The sequence below is a fragment of the Orbicella franksi genome, chromosome 6, assembly GCF_964199315.1.
Source record: "Orbicella franksi chromosome 6, jaOrbFran1.1, whole genome shotgun sequence".
Taxonomy (NCBI): domain Eukaryota; kingdom Metazoa; phylum Cnidaria; class Anthozoa; order Scleractinia; family Merulinidae; genus Orbicella; species Orbicella franksi.
In genome coordinates this window covers 26,531,939-26,555,352 of record NC_138150.1, presented here as the reverse complement: position 1 = coordinate 26,555,352, position 23,414 = coordinate 26,531,939, and the positions used below count along the sequence as shown (strand labels likewise).

General features: G+C 38.3%; 1 protein-coding gene and 2 long non-coding RNA genes across 5 annotated transcripts in view; 2 read left to right on the top strand and 1 right to left on the bottom strand.

Moving 5' to 3' along the window:
- LOC145489125 (uncharacterized) overlaps nucleotides 1-1,560 on the bottom strand; it is a 43,129-nt gene extending 41,569 nt beyond the window's left edge. For both annotated transcript variants that reach the window (XR_014049567.1, XR_014049566.1), the window contains exons 1-3: nucleotides 1,478-1,560; nucleotides 697-833; nucleotides 1-290 (exon numbers count right to left, since the gene is read on the bottom strand). The exon at nucleotides 1-290 is cut by the window's left edge. This is a non-coding gene — a long non-coding RNA (uncharacterized LOC145489125). The remainder of the gene's footprint in view (nucleotides 291-696; nucleotides 834-1,477) is intronic.
- Nucleotides 1,561-14,427: 12,867 nt separating this feature from the next.
- LOC145489809 (uncharacterized) lies at nucleotides 14,428-18,318 on the top strand. 2 transcript variants are annotated; one of them, XR_014049632.1, is made up of 3 exons: nucleotides 14,428-14,863; nucleotides 16,654-17,429; nucleotides 17,758-18,318. It is a non-coding gene; the product is annotated as an uncharacterized LOC145489809 (long non-coding RNA). The 2 variants fall into 2 exon arrangements; XR_014049631.1 differs by having other exon boundaries at nucleotides 16,654-17,445.
- Nucleotides 18,319-19,651: 1,333 nt separating this feature from the next.
- Nucleotides 19,652-23,149, top strand: LOC145489121 (syntaxin-8-like). The gene is made up of 4 exons (XM_081468030.1): nucleotides 19,652-20,012; nucleotides 20,554-20,602; nucleotides 21,118-21,266; nucleotides 22,423-23,149. Exons 1-4 carry the CDS (start codon nucleotides 19,919-19,921, stop codon nucleotides 22,677-22,679), a joined length of 549 nt encoding a protein of 182 aa, XP_081324156.1. The 5' UTR covers nucleotides 19,652-19,918; the 3' UTR covers nucleotides 22,680-23,149.
- Nucleotides 23,150-23,414: the final 265 nt, after the last annotated feature.

Below are 23,414 nucleotides of genomic sequence, written 5' to 3'. Positions count from 1 at the left end.
ATAATTTACCGAAACGATCCGTTGGTTGCCCCTGATGATAGATGCTGAATTTCATGTCAAGACATCAAAATTGCCAGTTGATATTTCTTTGCTTTCACTAGCACTTTTGAATTTTTTTTGTTTATTTCAAGTTAGTAAAATACGATATATCAGTTCATGGGTCAAATCCATACCTTATACCGGACAGCAGCATTTTTCCTGGTAACCCGGACACGACTGCAAATGGCATTCTCCGTTCGGGCAATATTCATTTAATGGCACGCACTTGCCATTGATCGAAGCACAATCCGCTGTGAACAAGAAAACATTGCTCTCGTATGAGTCATGAAAGAAAAGAGCCATAACACAAACAAAACCTGAAAAAAAAAATTGATTTCAGCTCAGATAACCTAAGTACCTTTTTTGATCGTGATAAGGGTCGTGTTTTCCATACATTGATGGTGATATATCGTCTTCATGTAATGTTCCTGGTGTGTCTTTTAGGTGTATTTTCCCGCGCATTTTTTTCCATATCTTTTGACATTCCACATAACTTCCATTTCTCAAGTTGCAGTTACGAAGCAAAAGTATATGTCCGCAAAGTTGACTTTAAATTTCTTAATTTCCTCAGGAAGGCCAGTTAAACTATTTCGAAAGAATCAGGGTCCATAAAATACTCAGAAATATATTATCCGAGGAACAACTACAGTGACTTACTTCCGACCATTTGTCGTAAGAATGGAGCAGGCATGGGGTTCCTGTGTCGGTTCCCTGGGTGGCCTCCACCCTGCACGGCAACGGTCCCCAAAATAATCAACAACAGACACAAATGAAACTTGGCAGCCATACTCTTCCTGCAACAAACAAACAGCCGTATTCTTTGTAAAAAGAGTTGCTACTCGCTCGAAGTCCTCGAAGTAGCACTCAGAAAGAAGAAAGAAATATACTAGGACAGGAGTATATTTTTGAAAGCTCATTTCTGTCGTTCAAAGGCTTTATTTAACATGAAATGAAGCAACTAAATGCGAACTGCTACAACAAATTGCTTAAATTAAACTACGGTTACAAGTTTTTACAACTACGTAGAAATGCGACTGGAATTTTCTTCTAATCTGCCATAGCGTTTTATGTTGGTTGCCTATGTTTTCTGTCTTTCTTTCGGTTATACAGACTCGCCTCATAAAATAAGTTCGTATATCGTCGCCTTGCATTGCTCTAGAGTTTTTATCACCAACCAACAAGGGTGAAAAAGCTTTAACACTAAAACATTTTCTACGGAGGTTTTAAATATTGAGTTTACCAGTAAATGGTTTGATTCCCATCCAGCCATCTAAAATATTCTAAGCCTAACGACCTTATTGTTCCATGAAACGAAAGAAGGAAGGACTTTCAACAGGAAACTATTTCTTCCAGTTCCCTGGGCTAGGTTCATGGAATCACAGGCAAATATCATCATAACACCCAGCTGCTAACAATGTTAAATCTACAAACACCAAACCTTATTGCGTTAGAATCTTCTCTTTAGATATCCTCCTTTGAAGTCAGCCTTCCGCGAAACCTTCAGGTTAGCTCTCTGCGTACAACTGCTCGTTATCTGCGACTTTGTCTCCTTTCAAGAGGTCCTAAACATGAAACAAATTAGTTTGAGCTGGACAGCTGTCAATTGGAAAACAGTTTTATTGAAGCTCATGTCACAACTGCTGGGACTTGCGTGCACCTGTTAAGCTTGCAAAGAGCGCATGCCCAACTGCATTCGCCTAGGGTAGGCTTCAAACATTTACTTAATGAAACATTTTGGCCGAACGAGAAAAACTGGAAATATCATGATAAGAGGAGTTTTGAGAAACGTAAGACCAACCAGGAAGAGTGCCCCGACTATCAAACGTTTTTGCGTTCCCAAAGTCAAGTTCAAGGCTAATGTTGAGCGAAAAAATTACGGACAAAAACCCAGATTTTAAACAAAAGAAGACAAACGGCTACTTTGTAGGGTTGGCTTGGCAAGTTTGTGATGCGTTACTAAGGGTATAACTTTTCAGTGCTGAAATTCTATTGATTAAACATGAGACTTAAAATGGTATCGAAATTGCGCTTAACTGTCGTCATTGTTTGGTGATAATAACCAGTTTCAAACGTACAAAAGATTGATTGATGGATCGAGAGAGCAAAGGATCGATCGAATGATTCATTGATTGCTTGCTTGCTTGCTTGCTTGCTTGATTGATTGATTGATTGAAATTGAAAACTGGCATGATCTGATTGGCCTTTGGAAAACAGCATCACTTGACACTGGCGGAACTAGGGGGAGGTTGCAGGGGGTGCACACCCCCCCCACCCCTCCCGGAGATGAAGCCTTCGTCTTCGTGTACGCTTTTAAAATTTGTTTACCTCACCAGTCAGTTACGCCATTTCTTAGTGGTGCACCTCTCCTATGAAAAATCCCGGATCCGCCCCTGTGACAGTAGGTTCTGTTTCACCACAGAATAACAACGTATCATGCACCAAGGTATTTAATTATCTTTATTTGCGGATTCTGACGTTAGAAAGGCATTGAGCGATAATCCTGTGTGTTCGTTTAATGCTTAATCAGTGAATATTTCCAACGCGAAACAAGATACACCTAACTGATGACCTAAAATGACCACTTTCCATATTAGAATGGTATGTTTCTTGGAAGCAATGTACAATGGAATGGAATTGACCTTTCCTGATTTTTCCATCTTGTAACTTTTTGCTGTGAGGTGTTTCGTTCCCAATTTTTATAGCCGGTTTTTTCATGAACCACCACAAGACAATTTCAATCTTCATAGCAAGTCAATTGCGTGCATTCTATATTTTAATTTAGGTTTTCGGCTCACCTATATGCAATCTTGTATTCTTCAAAAACCCACAAATGGTTGTCAATAACAGCTTAAATTAAAATTTTCCGCGCATAGAAGACACTGTAACAATAGGTTATCTGTCACATTAGCAAGAGCAATGTTTGTACATTATATTAGTTTTTCAGAGAGCGGAGGCACGTCTTCATAAAATGAAAAGTAATTGCGTACAGACGCTAATTTTCCAACCTTTTAATGTAAAACATAGGGATGTAAAACTAGGATGGTAAAGCAAAAACCCAGGGCATACTAATCTGCATTTTCTAATCTGTCGATACAGAGGACAACTTTGAGCGTAAGAGAACGCTGACAATCCTAACATGGAAACATCTACAAGTCTCCTTTCTTGTCTTTCGTGACCCATCGTGGATCAGATAGCGGCAAAGGTGTGTCATAACCTGCATTTCCTTGTCATTTACGGTACCAAATAGACACCAGCACGGTTTAAAATTAACTCGGTTTGATTCGCTAACCTCTGACGCATTTCCTCGACTGAACAAGACTGACAGGCACATCGCGTTCACACACCAATAATAGAGAATAAATATAACAGGCCCGAGTCCAACTGCACTACCTGGTGGTTCTTGTGACCCGAATAAACAGTTCCTGTTTTCAAAACCAAGGAGAAACATTTCAGAAAGATCCACATTGTGAACTCCCTTAAATCTGTTAGGCATCACGCCTTCCTAAAATCAATCGGTAAACAAACCTTTTGAAGAATCCTCAAAATGAATTTAGGATAGGCCTCGATCATTATCAATTTGCGGTTTGTTTTACGCGACAGCAAAAACAAGGCGAGAGGAAACTGAGGATACTTTTCGTTTCAACATGTCTTTCTTTCTTACGTCAGAATTTGCAAATTAAAGGTAACTTTAAAAATACCTTGGTGGAAGACACGCTGTTATTTGAGCGCCAATATATAACATTTGACTTTAAGTAGTTAAAAATGTTCGGTGTGTAGCCAGGCATGTTAAAAATTGGTAAAAAAGGAAAGGAATTAAATGGTTGTCACTGGCTAAAACTATGGTTATCGGACGTTTCGGCCACTACTGTTGCCTTCTCCAGCAAAAGATGGAAAATGCAAATGTTAAACGGCGTCCTGCTAGAATATGTAATAGATGTGTGATAAAACTAAATGAGCAAATGTCTCTAGAGTATTCTTAATGAGTGTAAAAATTCTTAATGCCATTGTACACGTTCGGTAGCGCTATGTGTTCGTTTATAGCGTTCCTGTCTCGCACGGAATGCCAAGCTTCAAGAATTAGTCTTTGTTTCCATACTGATAATCTGTCGACAATTTCAACGTTCTCCAAATCTATTTGGTGACCGTTGAGCATATGGTGTTTGGCCAATAAAGAGTTTTTGTCTAATGTTGCTATAACCTTTGCGTGTTCTTTCATACGTGTTTTTAACGCGCGTGATGACTAACCAACATAAACACAGTCACAATCTTTACATTTGATCTTGTAAACAATGCCTCTGGAAGCCTCTTTCTCGATCTTGTCTTTAGGTTTTTTGAGTATGTTCGAGATGGTACGAATAGGTTTATGGGCGACCTTGACATTGAAACCTCGAAGAACGTTTGCGACTCTTTCGGAAAAACCTTTGGCGTAGGGGAGGATGACAAAACCACGATGGTCGGTATCATTCGTTTCTTGTTGTCTATTCAGTTGGCGGCCATTGTGAATGAAATTTGCAGGGTAGTTATTAGTGGCAAGGGCTTTCGTTACTCGTTTAGTTTCCCGTGAAACTTCCTCCTCCGTGGAAGGAATGTTCCTTGCGCGATCCATGAGAGTGCGCACGACCGAGTGTTTATGCCGAGGATGGTGGTGTGATTTGAAATCAAGGTAACGGTCGGTGTTAGTAGCTTTCCTGTAAACAGACACAGCGATCGAGCCATCTTCTTGTCTGGTTGTTTTTGTGTAGAGAAAGGCAATGGAACCTTCTGATTCTATCTCGATTGTAAATTTGATGTGAGGGTTGATGGAATTGAGATGTGAGTGGAATTCATCTACGTGCTCTCTTTTAACACATACGTGGCTGTCATCTACGTATCTAAACCACCATTTAGGAGGGTTAGGGGTCGATGAGAGAGCCTTTTCTTCGACATGTTCCATGACGAGATTGGCCAAGATGGCGCTGACTGGGGATCCCATCGGACAACCGAAAATTTGTTGGTAATGGTTATCACACATCTATTTCATATTCTAGCAGGACGCCGTTTAACATTTGCATTTTCCATCTTTTGCTGAAGAAGGCAACAGTAGTGGCCGAAACGTCCGATAACCATATTTTTAGCCAGTGAAAACCATTTAATTCCTTTCCTATTTTACCAATTTTCTTGGCTTTAAGTACCTTCGCATCGTTTCAAAGCGAAGGAAAACCTCCAATGCTGTGGGGATGCCATCTTTGGTATTTTAATATCACTGAATATTTAATACTGATCAAAGAAGCAAAGGAGCTTTTGCCCTCGCTATGTTTTAATATATTTCGAAACTTTAACTTTAATAGGCGTTTCAAGAAGAGACAAATGTCCCCTGCCCAAACAATATTAAATTGAATGAACGGCAGAGAAATGAGTAGCCGAGCGAGTACAGAGCAAACGAACGCCCGCCCTGAACGCCCGCCCGAACAAACAGACGGTCGAAAGTGCAGACAGACGCTCCCCGCCCAAAAAACAAAAATGAGTTTAGACCACAAAAATTTAGGTTCATTCAGTTTGTCTATCACTGTCAAAGATATCCAATACGGAATATGTAGAACAACGTCAAAATTCGAGAAGAATTTTCAAAAATTGGCCGTTGCATTACACGTTTTCTATAGAATACAAGTTGGTATTTTGTAAAGAACGGCAAAGAAATGATGTAAGAATTATAACGTACGAGCACGCAGCCATTGTACTACTAGCCGTTGCCGTTGTGGTTTGAAATCCCTAAAACCAAATGATCGGCGAAATAATGAAAAGCCAAACGTGCACCGGCAAAGCAAACGAAAGCCCAAGGGAACAAAAAGACGGCATCTGTGCTATGAAACGTCTTTTAGAAATTATAACAGACGAAACAGACATATGAAGCACTTTTTTCACTTTTGTTTTGGTCACAACCGTCACATGCGGTATAGTTTTCTAAACATTTCCAAGTTTTACACATTGTTGGTTTGTCTGTGGTTTGAAAACGCGATTCAAGTGGTCAGCGGTGGGCTAAAATGGCGGAGTACGAACATAGCAGCCATAGCGGGTCACCATAGCGGGTGCTAGACTAAGCATAGAAATATAAAATTCATAATATTGATTGTTTGGTTACTAAAAAATGGAACTAATGAAAAAGGTTGCAATTTGTTTAAGCAGGCTTTTTTAAAGTGCCACTGAAACGAAATTTTTGTATGTGAGATTTTTGCTTAGTAATAAAGTTTCAACCTTACTTGGAAACACTGCAAACTTTTTTTTCGCATACGGTAAGCGGAAACTGCTTTTTCAGCCGTTCGAAGTTGGCTGGTTAAACCCAAAATTGGCGGCCATTTTGGCGCGGCCAAAACAGCCTAGTGACGTCACTGGTTGTATTACTCTCATGGCGCGCTGAAAATTTAGAGTGATTATGGGAGAAGAGATTACTGTTCGAAGCCCCCCAAAAAAACATCTTAAGGACATCTCAGAGCTGTAAAGCAGATAATAACAGGAGCCTTAGAGATGAAGAGGTCGAGAGTCGATCCTGGGGCTTTCCAGTCTATTTAATTGGATATTTGCAGGATATTTTATGTAGGCAAGCAAACGAGTGGGAGTTCTTAGATCGTAAAATGATCGGGACTCTTGGTGAAATGGCCAGCACTCAATTAAACAATATCTACACTCATAAAGTAAAAAAGACATGAAAACAAGAGGAAGCGGCTTTTGAAAATAATATCCGGACTGCTGCTGCACGAATCGCAGCAACAACGCTTCGAGTTTTCGAGTCGCTTCGCTTCGAGGAGACCGGACGCTTTGTGAGTTTCACAGCGGACGAGATTGTGCCACAATGACCTTTAGTCCAGTTGTATCTGCTACATCCTACAAGTTATCACAACAGCAACAATTTAAGAAACCCTCTTCTTTTATATGAGGGAGCGAATTTAAACTAAGCGAAGGTAAACTAAGCTGCCATGACCCAGCAGGTATGCTTTCAGGAAACGAGAGAAAGCGTGACAATGTCGGCGGCGAAAGGTCATATATGCAAATTAGTTCAAATTCTGTTTAATAAAGCTTCGAAAGGAGTGTAAACTAGTGACATTTTAACGAATTGTTTTGAACTTGGATACTATCAAATGAAGATCATAAACATGAGTATGTGCTAAGAAACTCAAAGTAATCCATCGGCCGTGAAATATTGCAATTGGGAGATACGTGTAAAAGAGAAGCGAAATTCCCGCTTTGTTTACACTGATACGTATGCGTCGATAAACCAAACCCTGCTGCGGATCAAATTTTCAAAGATACATTTTGTCTACCACAAGAACTCTCACTTATTAGTGTCATAAAAAGATGCCCTCTGTGTGCAAAGAAGTACTCGACTCAAAGCTTGTGGACCGTTAATAACTTCGTGATTTTGCGGATGGCTGATGCCCTTACGGCTTTTAATGCAGTATTAAAAGTTGCCGAGGATATATTCGAACCTTGTTAATAGACCTTAGATAAACGTGAGAATCCAAATTTCAGAACTAGGCTGAAAACAGACGACGAAATATCGTGTTTAGGCTTTAGGACGTGATTTAAAAGTTGCCACACTCGTCTTCGAAACATCCAATCGAGTACTCAAGATGTTCGAAAAGTAAACTGAGCTGTTCTAATCTGTAGCATTTATTTTGGTGAATCGACACTCTCTGGCGCCCCCCAACGTTTATGATGTGTATTTCGTATCAAGGCTGGACAGAAATTACAAGGTAGAAAACTAGTAGGTATCGACAATATGAAGAATAAACTTGAATAAATCAAGTGAAAACAAGAAAGAATCTATAGCGCTTCTTGCGTGAATACAACCAGTGACGTCACAAGGTCCTTAAACTCGGTTCCAGAGCCCGGACACAGTTTTGCTCCAAAAAGTCGACTTCAACAGCTAAAAAAAGCACTTTCCGTTAGGATTTGACAGAAATGAAGCTCACCATTACTTTAAGCACGCTTGAAACTATAGATTGGGATAATAAAAGAGAGTACGAAAATTTCGTTTCAGTGGCACTTTAATAACCTGAAAAGTAACGTAAAGATTTTGGGAAGCTACTTTTTGAGAAATTTTGAGCATCTTTTTTAAAACTTTGTAGCATATTAGGAATAGCCCTGGCTAGCAAGGAACTACGACTGCTGTTGCTTACTGTACATCGTTAACGCTTGTATGGCGACTTTATCAACTCGTATCTTATCAAGATGATTTTTTGTCGAAAGAGAGCTACACGGTGAGAAAAGTCTGATTGGAGCTGGAGTGCGGTTGGAAACCGGGTTGCAGGGATAAGCAACAAACTGATGAAAGAACTGAAGCAAGGCTAGGTTCCGTCGTATTTTATTCGCGATTATGATGTGCTAACCATCCCTAGCTGAGTAACTTTATTTTATCGCTTTATTATCCAACTGCAGCGAATACTGTCCAAATAACAGTACAAATATACAGCGATATTGTACAGTAGAAAACCTGTTTGCCGTATTTGTACAGTAGAAAACCTGTTTGCCGGACAGGTCGGCGCGCGCACGCAAAACCGTCACACTCTCCCTCTTTCATTGATAAATTTATTGACTACAGCAGTTGGATAATAAATCTCTCATTAGATGTTTTGGTGTGTAGTATGGCTTTATATTTTTACTCGTTGTTTGTATTTTGACGAGCCCGTAGGGCTCGTCAAAATACAAACAACGAGTAAAAATATACAGCGATACTACACACCAAAATATCTAATAAGATATATTTATTACCGAGAGCTTGGAGGAATGCTACCTGTCTCGAACCCAACCGGGTTCGCACCCCTGAACTATAAAGAGACAGACATTGGGGTTTGCGGTATTGCGGTATTGGACAATTTTTCTTGCGGTATTTCGGTAAATTCAATCTCGAAATGCGGTATTGCGGTATTCTCCGAACCTGCGGGATGCGGTTTTTTAGCATTTTGAACGGTATTAAAAATTATTCTCCTAGTCCTCCAACGTTTCCCGAGCCTTTTCCGGTTTCCGGTTTCTCTTGCAGTCTCGGATTGAACATTCCCGATGAAACTTGTCTCTCGTGGTAACGGTAAACTGAAATTCCTTGCGTCGCAATCGTAAAAGGGTATGTTATTATTTTTTTAATGATTTGCCAACACGCCAATGGATGTTACCAGAAGCATATGCTTCTGATATTACTTATTTTGTCGAAATCGAAAATTACCTGCCCTAACGTTCATCAACAAATTCTTAATTGTTATTTCCGTTTTATTTGCTCTGTGCAGAGTAGTAGTTTCGGTATGACATCGGGTTTCCACTTATTCCACTTTCGAAGTATTGCGGAATTTAGCGATTTTTTTTGCGGTATTGCGGTATTTGCCCAATTTTTTTTTGCGTTATTGCGGTGTTCAGAATCCCCCAATGTCCTCCTCTATAAAATTTCTATTTCGAGTTCAGTGGATTAAAGAACGAGAAATTAACATGTTTTGTGTGATTTTGTTTCATTATGCCCACAATGTTGTCTTTTTTCAGGGTAGGAGAGAGATAAATTATAAACACTTGATCGCAAGTTGAAAATTGTGGGTGCGAACTCGGTGGGTGAGAACTCGCTTGGGTGCCGAACTCGCTTGGGTACGAAACCCTCATGGCTGTCCGACTGACTGGCTGAAAAAAAAAACAGAATAATTGTGTGAGTGAGTGCCTCGTTCTTTTCTTGCGAGTTTATGGACCTCCACTCCGTCTCGGTCCATAAACACGCAAAAAAGAACTTGGCCAATATCCAGCCATCTTGACCTCACACTTGGTCAATAACCCATACTTCTCGCCTTTCTATTTTATTTACTCTTCGCTAATTTTCCTATTGTAATGTATTTATATTATAACGTTTTTAATTAGCTTATGATGGACTGGCCCGCTTAGATTAGCACCAGCTTCTGAGGGCCAGGACAACTGTAACAATATAAGTTGACAAACGAAAATAAAGATTCCTGTTTTTATTGTTGTCATATCTTTTGTCTTTGAAGAAACCATGGCTTCTGTGAGTGAACCTTCAGTAGCAGAAAGCAGCCGAAATGTACGCCATGTACATCTCAAGCGAATAAATCGCGAGACAAACGATATTATCCATATATGACAGCTTGAACACTGGATGCCAGTGAACATCGATGGTAGCCAAGTTAGAATTAACACCACGGAACGAGGGTTAATTGATTCAATTGAGCCCTTCACGAAAGTGAAATAATGTCAAATCTACCCATGTGCTATCAGTGATCATCACTCATCAGTCTATCATCTTGGTGGGAAGGAAGGATTTGGTAAATTTTGCCATTGCGGTAAAGCATTCTTATTTTGTCTGCTGTTCTGTTTTCAGCCTTCCTATCAGAGGGCGGTTCTTGATTTAGATTAGGTTTGGACCTGATTAGACCTAATTCGGACGCATTGCACACCTATTAACTTGCGGAAGGCCTGGGCACTGAGCAAGAAACCGACAAATCCAAGATGGCGCTCGGAGATACTTGGTAAGTTCGAAGGGTTTTTCATCTTTTTTTCCAACAGACATGATCCACAAATACTTGCTAATGATCCCTGTTTAAGGAAACGTATCTGATAACGTACATTTGGTAGGCAGTCTCTGTGATCTCGATCACTGATGACACGGTAGACCCTAGTTAATCATAAATTTACCCGGAACCAGCATCATCTGACTCAATCTATCGATTTGTTGTTGATTTGCACTGGTGTATGACCTAGTGGTGGTAGTTATGGGATGCAAAAACTTAATACAGCACTTTATTTGCTTCCTAATTTTGAAGAAAGGCATTAGATGCAGTTTTAGTGTGTTGTAGCCTGATATGTCAGTCAGGCTGAGGGCGAGATGACTGACTTTTCAAGTGAATCACAATATTACATCACATGATCGTCACGACACTGTTTCCAAGATCCCCTCCACTATGCCCAAGGAGAATTTTTGTGAGCGAATCACGATTTGCTTCGGTTTCACTTGATAATTACCTGTATCAACTGTTAATAAAAATCAGTTAATTACTGACAGGGGCTGGCCAAGAGCTACTTTATTATCTGCAATAGTTTCTTCAGACAAGTGGTTCTGACTTGCCATATATTATTTAGAAAATAGCCCAAAGAAAATATGCACAGTGATTGGTTTAAAATCGTGTTTCTATTAAACAATTAGATTAAGAGCTTGAGATTTCTATCTCATGATAGTTGACTTGGGAGCAAATAATCTAATTGTTTTATTATAGCGGAGCTCCGGCGGAGCCCCATACCCATATAGGGAAGAAAAGGAAACCCATGAATTGATTTTCTCATGGTTATCATGGCTAGCGGTATTGCTCGTGAGCGCGTACGCACGACGGCGACGACGACGACGACGACGACGACGACGACGACGGAGTCGCGCAAGATGGCGGCCATACTCCAGCTAATAGGTTGACAGAGACATGCACCCTCAGTTGGTAGCGGGAGAATGCCATTTTTCTTGGCGGGATTTTTAAAGAAAAACGATAGCGGAGGTTGATTTAATATTTTTAAGACAGGGTTGCGCTGAAGCAAAAGACAGAAAGCAAGAATTAACAGGCAAAGAAGTAGCGAAGAAGATCGCGAAAAAGACTGAGCGGGCCAGCGCTGGGGAAGGAGGCGAAACAGTACTGAACAATGCCGTGAATTATAGCTAGTCAAGGGCTAGAGAAATGAGGTGAAATAATACCAAACAATGCCGTGAACCAAAGCTAACGAGGGCTATAGAAAGGAGGCGAAAGTACCCGACAAATTGATTCAGAAGACTGCCGAACTCCCATGGTCAAGTTCAAAATTCGCGCGAACGTGATGCTGTGCAGCCGTGCAAGAAGATTCAAAAGTCACCTGATTTGGTCAGGTGATGAACATTAGAGAAATCAAACGTACCCGAGTGTTTCAGAGAAATTGCAAAACAGTAAACGTAGCGGAAAGAAGTGGCTGATTCGTTGATCTATCGAAAATATAACTTCAGTTTAGTCTTCACAACTTTTGCTGCAAGTTTCTGCCTGGAAGATTTACACTGGCCGAACTGAATTGCCAACTTGCGGTAAGTGACTTTTGTTGTTGCGTTTGGTATGAAAATTAACAAGTTTCCTCGGCGATATAAGCTTATTTTCAATTGGAATCCATTAAAAGTCTTCCTTATTTGAAGCCATGCTGTAAGAGATTTTAAAAATTGCATCGTTTTAATTTCGCTCGTCTCTAAACAATAACACGTGGGTTGCTTTGGAGGTTGCTGTAAGTTGTAAACAAATCATGTTTTCTATCGATTTTCGTCGTCAATTTAAGCTTATAACCTCACATCTAAAAATAAGCTTAACCAAAATCGTACTTGTAAACACGGCCGGGCGAGTTTTGAAGTTTTCTCTGATTTAGTTAGCACTGCCGCTTCGTAGACTGCTAAAATTTGTTCTTCTGTTGTTGAAAACTGAACCAAGAAAGGTCTACAAACCATTTTAAGCCGAAGCGAACAGGATTTGCTAAATTTACTTTTGTTCCTATGTGAATATTTGCATATTGTGATTACAAAGTATGGAGATTTCCTCGTTTTGTTAGTTCAATTTATTCGGTTTGGCGAAATGCTTTTGTGAATTCCGAGGTTAAATTGGTTGAAGACTGGTAAAGCTACTGCCAATAAAATGACTGCATAGCTAAATTAAGCCGTCGGCAAAAATACAGACTCTCAGTAATATTCAAATTTAAACGTGAATAATTTTTCAACTTTAACACCGCAAACTTAAACGAATTTTCTTTATCCTCTCTTTTATTCGGTCACCGTTCATTGAAAAGGGATTTGCTGTTGATACTCGAGCTCAGATGTAGTGATATGCATCTTGTGTTTATAATGTAGATTTCCTCGTTTTATTTTGTTGTCTGTCCAATTAGTTCGGTTTGGTGAAATGCTTGTATAGTCCAAAATGTCGAGTAGACGATTATGCATGGCAATCCTGTCTGCAAATAAAGCTCTGCTTTGATTTTGATTGGCTATTTCATGTTATTTGTGCCATTGCTTTTGGTTGGGGGTACATGGACCGTATTTTGTTAATAAGAGGTTATTCCCCAATGCGGTATTTACACTTAATATGGAAATGTTCCAAAAAAGTGAGATAGCACTAATTGACTCGGTAAATTGAACAGTGTAATAGGAGTTCTTGCCCTGACCATTTCTCAGTAATAAGAATAACTTTTACATACATATATACACAATTTAGTTGGAGAGAGTGCTCTCCTATCTCCACTCTCTCTCTCTCTCTTTGCTCTCTTCTTCACACTAATTTTTTATTTACTAACTTATTAAATGAATGTCACTGACTGTTTTCTTTGTTGTGCATGCATACTTTTTTGCTGGTCGAAGAAAGTTTCAGTTTCTTCCTGGCTGTACAGTTTCCTTTCTCCTGTCCTGTACCAATTTGTTTGTGATATAACTTCGTGAATTCTCTATTCTCCTTAAAGTTTATCTCATCAGGTTGATAGAATGCACTCTCAGAGTGTTCCATCATTGTCTTCAGTCACTACAATTTTCCAGAAAAAAGCAATAGTTTTCTTAATTTCCTTTTACTTTGTGTTAGGACTTTTTAGCATGCCTGTAATTGGCCCATGGGCATTACGGGAGAATAATTTTCAAGTAAAGAATTACATTCGTTTTAGTATTGAGTATTTTAAATTGTTATGAATCAGGCATTTCTTTTTATTTTTTATATTTTTTATTTTAGTCGCACGCAATGTTTTATGGTTTTACCGAGGTATACCATGTAAATGTAAATAATGCACTGGAATTGGCCAATCAGAGTGTGCATTATATCGGCTTTAAACACAAACCACATATTATAAATGACTCATATGTAAATGATATTTTTATTACAGAGAACTGGACAGGGCAAGAACTTCTCCTTCTTTTGTGAATTTATATATTAATTCCTCTCAGTGCTGTCAAAATGTCTCAGGAACCTTCATTTCTGATAATCTATTATTTTCCACCATACCTACAGCACAGAAGCTCACCAAATCCTAACTGATAACTAACATGTGTGTATCTCTAGCCTTTGCTGTGTGCTACATGTATATTCTGTTATCCTGCCTTAACTGCTAGGAAAAATTTTGGCAGAGCTGTTTCAACAGTTTCACTTAAATTGATTTCCAGTAACAGCGCTACATGTAGCAGTGTTATTGAGTGTGAACTTTATGGAGGATTTTAAATTTTTATTTTTTTTATGATTACAGACGACAACAAAATATACATGTGTATACATAACCTGATGTTGGTGTTGGTTACAAACCGTAGTTCATAATAGTCATCCTATTACAGGTAAGGGGGAAAAGTTCAGAGAGTTTAGAACATTTCTTCCCCCAGTACATCTTCTGTCTATAGGTACAATAATTGAGAGGTTATATATATGTACGAAGAGTAATGTAAAGTTACTGTATAAACTTAGCATTAAAATCTGACATTTGAACGCCTCCTTTGCTAAAATTAGTCATGATTTAATTGTTATCACTCCCTGTGAATTCATAGAGATTCCAGAGGCAAATTATAACCTAATGTGGAAGTCCTGTCTTCAAGTGAGGGAAAATGACACAAAAGAGTTACAATGAAAGTAAAGAGAATTGTGAATGTTGATATGGTGTACATTATACATCATGTAAAGGTATTTGGTGAGTGCCAAAGGCATAACATTTCATGTATTGCTTTTTCAGGGCAAATTATATAACAATGACGTTTTAAAAGGTGTGATCAGAAAAATAATGAGTACATTGTCCAGGCAGCATCAGTTTATGGACAGCATATGCAGACAGTAAGAGGAACTGTAAGCACTACCATGTAAGTTAGTTTTATGCTTATGACTTCTTGTTCTTGAATTTTGTGTCATTTCATCACAAGAATAGGTAACAAAAGATGCAATAGTTGTTGCAATATATTTTTGAAGGAAAACTTATAAGTCTGCCTATGCTGGATAACAGCCATGTGTAAACTGAATGTGAAGCAAACAATATGTTAAATATGGGGCAACCCTAAAACCCAGAAACCGGAATCCGGAATCTGGAACCAAAAACCGGAATCCAGAAACTGGGAACCAGAATCCGCAAATCAAAGAAAATAAGTTCTTCAAATATGCGAAAATTGTTTTGCTTAGCTTTTCGACTGTAAAAAGTAAGCTGCCAAGTAAAAAGGACCTCAAACTTAACCTTTTTTGAAACAAAAATTCCCCATCTGTTGAAATTGTGCAACCGTTATTTTTAGCGAGGGCTATGATTATGAGAATCTCAGTAAAGTGTGTCTTAATTTTATTCCAAGCACCTCGAGAGTGTCTAAAATAAGCTTGCTGGTAATTGCCATTTTGTTTAATAAGTGATCTTCAATTTACCGGAAGTATAAATTTATCCTTTATGTCTAGTACATACTGAACAAGATAGAAAATGTCATAGAGAACAGGATATCCATCAGTGGCAACCCCCTGTACATTGACGGTCACGTCCCCCAATTTCGAAGTCCAAGGGCTAACCCGTCTGGTCTAAATATGAAATTTGATTTTTCCAACAGATACGAAACCAATTCCAGATTAACACAATTTCCACACTGGTACTGTGACAAATCAGCATTTCATATTCTTGGCAGCCATCATATTAAAACAATTTGTAGAAATGTTGCACACTTACTTCCGTCTGCTTCTCACTTGCTGACAGATCAGACCACATGCTGTTCAAAGATGCTAAAAGACTGCCAGAAACTCACTGCAATAGCCTATAATAGCTTGTTAATGTGCTGCTCAGCAGTCTTCTCAGAGCAATTTGATCTAGACAAGAACCAGGCTCTCACCAGGGCCAGCTTTAACAAAAGATGGGTGACTTAGCCTATGAGCAGGCTCTCGTGTTTGGGCTGGGGGTGTGAGTGGCAAAGCCGCATGAAGGCTCTTGGTGACATGCCAATGCAGAAAAACACTAGACACCTATTTAGCCTGCTCAGACACTAGAGACAGACACTAGAGCCTGCTCGCAGGCTATGAGTAACTCTATCCACCCAAAAAATCAGTAACCCTGACTGGATAGTGATGTACTGAATGAATAGCTTTATGCAGCTTTTGAACAATGGGGCCAGATATATAGCTAAGGGTTGTTCAGAACTAGTCAATAATTTTTTAGCAATTACAGTCTGTGGCTGAAGTAAAGCCAAGAAAATAAATAACAAAATTATTTTTGCTCATATTTATTTATTAGACATTGCTGAAGTGAATTATTTCTATCATCATTCATAATATCTGGATTCCAGATTCTGGTTTTTGGTTCCAGATTCTGGATTCCAGATTCTGGATTCTGGATTTCGGTTTCCAAATTCAGTGTTTTAGGGTTGCCCCAGATCATGTATGTGCATATGTTAATCTTGAATAATCTGAAATTTCAGAGAGTTTAAAAATATCATATCATATCTGTGATGGTTCTGAGGTGAAGGGCTGTTACATGTACATGTAAATGTCTCATGCACGATTTTTCACTCATTATGATTCAGGTGCAAATAGTTTCTGTATCTGTTGATGTGCAACAATCTACACCAATATTTCAACCTAATAATGTACAGTGTATATCAATTAACCAAATTATGCTGTTTGTTTTTAGTTGGCCAGTGCTACTACATAGTAATGTGATGTTGAAGTGCACAAATTTACAAACATGCCCAGTGTCAACTTGTCAAATACATGTATATGAACTGGCCAGACAGTGTAGATTACAAAATTCTCTGAAAGGTAAGATGTTTCTTAAACATTATTTTGTAATTAATGATTTCTCAGACATTGTTTTCTTCAAGAAAAGATTCATACCCCACATGGAGGTTTTTTCTCTATTAGAGCTCTTGATTCCTGATACTTTAATTTGGAATTTCTAAAGACTGGCCATGAATGGGTGTTGGGTGTGAATATCTTCTGGAACTGCACATTCATTCATTGAGTTTACAAGCAAGAACATCAGTATTTATCCTGACAAACTCTGATTTTCTTCTGGAAGCTGAACTCATATACAGTTGTGCAGTTATATGTACAACCAAACAGCCTGGATGACCCTGTGATTGGGACTGTGCACATTGTTGTAACCCTCAATGTTCCAGTTGCTTGTTTGAAGCAAATTGCATTTGCTCTCGAAAGCAAGTGGCGAAGTTCATAACAGTTATGTAAGTTTGCTTTGTATCTCAGGGCAGAGCCTGCCACAGTGAAAGTTGGAGTACCAACCCCTAGCATTTGATTCACTACTAACACTCAGTAAACAGCTAACAATGAAGTACACTGTATATCAAAGAAAGGAATTACATGCCTGTTCCTGAGAGTCAATATATGAACAGGTTACAGATGGGGAGCCTGTATTAAAACATCAAAGATTTTCAAAGCAACCATGGCCTGGTGAGATATTTCTGAGGTAATATAAATTTAAGGTCCTTATGATTGCTTATAGGCATTGATTTTTATTGTAAACAATATCTTACTGAGAGTATTTTTCTTGTGTGCTAATTGTTGGAGAACACAGAGGTCACTGTTATGACAGAGATATTAATTTGTGAAAAGTTCTATAAACAAATGCATCTGGGAACAAATTAATTTATCATGGTGCAGCTTCTGAGAGATCCCCAATATTAATGGAACATACACTGTTCATACAGTACATGTAAAAGAGTTTAGTAATTCATTACTTATGATTGTAATGCTTTGTTTGGTTTCTCTGTATTTACAGACAACTTGATGGGATTATAAATTCTGCACCAAGTTCATTGAATAAACTGACTTGGAGGTTCAGTTCTGCAACCCATCCTGTTTGTAGTAATATCATAGCTGCAACATTGTGACAGATACACTGCATTACATTATTAAGAAACACATATTAACTAATTATTTTTAAGTGCCTGTTAATTTAATCAGTTTTTCTTAGAGATAATTTACTCATGGTTTATTTAAATAATTGGCTTTTTGCCTTTAAAATGATATTTATTGAGCTTTTAAATCAATTTTGTGATAATCTGCATTGGACACGGCATAAATTGATATTTTGCCAACACGAAATGGAGAACTGGGTCTTAAGCAAAGTTGCAGGATTAGCATTTTTGTAGAAAGAAAGGGTTGAGAAATTTGTGACATTCTACAGACAGCCTTGCCATTCGCAATGTCCGATAAGGTTAATTTGTTCCATTCTGTTGTAGAAATAGTGTTCTCTAATTTATAAATTATTTCAATCTGTTGTTTAAACGATTGCCTTGTAACCCCATGTCTGGCTTTGGTGTATGTAGGATATTGATGTATTTTTTATCCATTTTGCTGTAAATTATCTAAATTGATGTGTCAATCAAAACATATCTTGGATATGCTGGGCTCTTCTGACAAATGTACCTATGCCTCATAACCTTTGAGTGCATTTGGTTGTGTAGTTCAGACAAAATACATGTACATAATATAACTTCCTCTTAGCTCACTGATAATTCTTGGTATAATTTAATCATAGCAAAATTAATCAATGGAACCCAATCGCAGCTCTTGTAGTCCACAATGCCAGTCGAGAAAAAGAACAAATCACATTGAAATTGAATAATAAAATTATTATTAGAAGCCTATGCAAGTATTCATGATCAGCAAAAAATATATATATATCGTAATTACCATTCATGCGAGGGTGATTTTGCTTATTGCAAACCCTTCCAGCAGGAGGAGACTCCATACAACAGTGAAGATGGCTAAATGTATCTTTGGGGACAAGTTAGAAAACAAAACTTTCCAACTTTTCACATATGTATACTGTTTTGGTATTTTTGTGAGATTTCATTTGGTAGAGATTCAGGGACTGAGTATATTGTAACCACTGCATTTCAATCAGTCCCCACAACAAAAAAATGTGTAAACTTCTTTTGTGTGGGAGTCCCCATGTTAACTAAGGAAGAATATAATGATTAATGACAATGCCTTGTCTTTCTGAATAAGGTAGGAAAGAACAAGAAATGCCACCAAAAAGCACAGAAGACAGTTCTGTTATGTGATCAAGATTTTTGGTAGCTTCCCAGAAATCCTTGAAATCGTGGCTCTATATTTCATAATCACACCATCTTACACCTCGATCTGCTGATGTAATACTAGTTCCGGCTGAAACTATTAAATCACTCGCAATTTACCTCATACATGTTGGATTATTTTCATTAGTAACAACATTCCGAAAAAAAACTGAGGAGCTCCGCTTTTAGGCTGGCCTAAATCTATATATTAAATCTACTAGTCATTAGAAAATTGAATCTAAATCCTCTTCAAGGACACTTCGAAAACACAAAGAAGCAGCTCCCAGCGCATTCTGCCACACTACTCACTATCTACAACAAAGTAGATAGTGAGTAGCATAGCCAATCAGAGAACGCCATTCGTGATAGAACGCTATTAGATTTACACTAAAACGCAATAGAAACGCAGAGCTAGCACAAGCTGTTGATGCAAAATGGCTTGAGTAAAGAGAATTTACATTTCGATGATCAAAGTACATGTAAACAACTTGTTTTTCTTTTTTTCGTCACTGTATTTTCTAAAAGAAATAGAAAACATGTTCTCCATGTTTCTATCGAGTCATAGAAACACTCATGAAAGTTTGGGAGAGCTCAAAAAAGCTGTGAAAACAATCACCTAATGGCTCGTGTTCCCACAGCATTTCTCATTCTCTGAAACTTTCACTCATGTTGCTATAACCCGATAGAAACACGGTACATGTTTTCTATTTCTTAAATATTGAATGATATTCATTATGTGATACTATGATTCTTACATCATTCTATTCATGGACAATAGAAGCTACACCTGTAACTATAACTTACTAGAGCCCTCTTTTTCTGTGCTTTATTTGTCAGGTCCAGTCTGATGTAAGGATAATGTTAAAGACCTTTTCTAGAGATCTCAACAACTTGAAGCAATCCCTCTTGCGAGCATCAAATTCATATCAAGTGTATCCTTTTCTGCAGACAAGTCAGTAAGGATCCATGTAGTTTTGTTCTCTAAAATCCCAGATCCTGACCAATTAAAGCTTATTCATGCAGAGCGATATAAAGAGTTTACCAAGGTTTTGTTTCTTTTCTTTTAAACTTTTTTGTGCATCATGTATTGAAGCAACCTGCTACATTCCAAAGTCCTGTGAAAAACTAGAATACACTAATTTATTCCAACAATTAAAAGGGGAAGACAGGGTTGTTGTTAAAGGCTGTAGCCCATAACATCTGTTATGGCTGAGTATGCTTGATTTTCCCTTGGTGCTACAGGTCAAATTACTTGTTGCTGATAGAATTCACCCAGAAAGTTTCCAGTTTGCTATGGGTGTGGAGAAAAAGGTCACCAGTGGCTCAAAACTTAATGACAGCCCTGGGGAGGTGTGTGACCCAAATGAACCTTGACTGTAAATTTAAGAAGTTTCTCACCAATATCATCTCATATTGTAACCTTATTTCTGTATGTCTGCCATAAAATTTAGTGCTTTTTGTTGGCATAATTCCTTAATCGATGTATAATACAGAGAGAGAAATTGACAGAAGACAAAACATGTTAGACCAGCTGATAACCAAGTAAGTATTATTTTTAAAAGACCATAGAATCTACACGTGTAGCAGCTCTGGTTCAAAGCCCCATTGTAACCCCATAGATAATGGTATTAAGGCATAAAGGTGATTAAAAGTCTGTAAATACCACTTAGTGGCCCACAAGGTCAGCATTTATCTCTGGTTTCTGTAGCATGGGACAACTAGGAGCATTTCTACTCCCCCCTGGATTGGATGCTTGTCCATCACAGGGTTACCACTCCCTCCTCAGCATTTATTTTGCTGGTAGTTGTTTATAGTTCTGGTTAGAGAGTGGCACTGTGAGATTACACTCTCTTGCCCAGGAACATAACAAAATTGCCGGTACCTTTGTTTGTATGGCACAACCCTGGACTGTGTGATCCATAGTCCAGTGCACTTACCATTGGTGTACCCCCCATATCCCCCACCTCTTGGGTGACTGGTGGTAAGCGAAGTCAGTTGTTTCAACCATTACCATGTTGTTTCTGCTACTCAAAATTCAAGGAAAGGTTCTAGCTTAGAAAACAGTCTTTTTCTTGTCACAGGAGTTCATTACTGGTGACAGATCCAAGGGGAAGAGACACCAATCCTTTTGATGAACCAGAGACCTTCCCTGATAGCAATATGTCTGTTGATGACATGAGGAGACAGCAACAACAAATTATTGCAGGTATTTCATGTAACGTACCACTGAAAGCTTTTCAATGATGTTTGCTACCAGGAAGTGTGTAAGTTTTAGAGTTTAGTTAATAGGGAAATGTTTAGAAGCAGGGGATATCCTGGTGAAAATCTTTCAAGGATCCTCAAGGATCTTTGTGGATCTTCATAACAGGATGATCTTACTCAAGTTCCTCAATGATGCTTGCCAAGATCTTAAAGTTTTTTAAGGATATTTACAATTCTTGCCAGGATCTTCAAAGATGTCGACTAAAATCCTCAAGGTACATCAAAGATGTTGCTCAAAGACCTTAAAGGATCCTTGTAAAGCCTTGAAATCTGACCCTTGCCTTTAAGGATCTTTAGAATGTTTTTGAAGCTCTTGCATGATCCTAAAAGATTCTGCAAATCTTTCTGCCAGAGATTTTCTGGAGTTTTTGCAGGCTTGCTTGCACCATGCATGCAAACTAGAAAGTGCTGCTCTGTAGTTAGGGGCTAGTGGATTTTTCTCTTTTGTCTTTCTTTTAGTTGACACATAGTGAGTTTGCATACAAACATTAATGCTGCTGTGTTCATGCAGTTGATTTTTTGTTATTTTAGTCAGTAAATATCAAATATTCAGCAGCAGAGTGGAGGTACATTGGCCTCATGGTTAGTGCGTTCAACTCTAGATTGAGCGGTCTGGGTTTGAGCCCTGGCGGGGACATTGTGTTGTGTTCTTGGGCAAGACACTTTACTCACACATTGCCTCTCTCAACCGAGGTTTACAAATGGGTACCAGCAAACTTAATGCTGGGGGTAACCCTGCGATGGATATAAGTATTCCATCCAGAGGAAGTAGAAATATCCCTATTCACTTCATGCTACAGAAACCAAGATAAGCTACAGCCTGATGGGTTACTTGTCTCACATGGAGACTTAACCTTTACCTTACCATTCCAAGGCAGACATTGAACATTCTGTCAACTTCTTCCACAACCATCTAGATTTGGCTGAATATTAACTGTACTTTGTTCTTTAAGGACCTGCAGTGGTGTAGGTTCTTTTTTCATTGCAATGAACGCAGATGAACAATAAATATTGACTGTTGAAACAACCAGTCTGAGCAAACTAATTCTAACACATGTCTACAATTATAATTTATTCTTGTCTGTTTCCTCTGACAACAGAACAAGATCAAGGATTAGAAGCTCTTTCAGGAATTATTCAAAGACAGAAAGTTATGGGACAAGCCATATCAGATGAAGTTGATGCACATAATGGTCAAATCGCGGGTTCGTGTATCCATCATGGTCATCGTAGTTTCAATCTTCGAGAAAGAAAGGCTCAGTTATTGTTTCTACTCTGTTCGGAATGGTCTCAAGAGCGGTACAAAGAAAGATCCTGGATGACAATGAAATGCAGAATTTCAAGCGATGGAAGCTAGAGATGTTTTTCCGCGAAAATACGACTGGGTTAGCAGGCTAAGTGATACACGGCTTTTTGTGAGACGTGCTTCAGCAAAATTGCAAAAAAGAGAAAAAAGAATGATATTTGGAAAAATAGGTCACACTTGTGAAAATGGGTCACACCAGTCCATGTTTGTGAGCAAGACGATTGCAAATATAATAGGTTTTTAAGCTGTTCAATGCGGACCAAAGTGTATCTCCCAAATGAAAGGGGTATCTCATGCAAATCCTCGAAGTTAAATTATAAAAAATGTCAAAGCTGTGCTCTGACTTCTTTAAAACTGTAACAAACAACAATTGTAGTTACAATGATGTAATACATCAAGCATGAAAGACCGTGTTTAACCATATTTCCAAATATGGAGAAGGATGTTTAAAATATAACACACAGCTGAGAATTTTTGACAGAATTTGATCTGTTGAAAATGTGATGGAATGTGGTCTTCAGTGTTTGACACACTATATACATAAGTACACCTATCTTCTCAATTGAAACTAAAAGTAAGGAAAAAAATACGGCTTAAAATTACAATATCTATGCCAAATAAGATCAGATATCCAAACACCATTACATTTATGATTTACATTGTTTAAACCTGATGAATTGTTGATGAGTTTGAGAAAATTATTTGAAAATGCTTCTGCAAGTGAATTTTTAAGAGACATTTATCGGGCATTGTTTGGTGTCAAGAGTAAAAATAATGAACAATGTA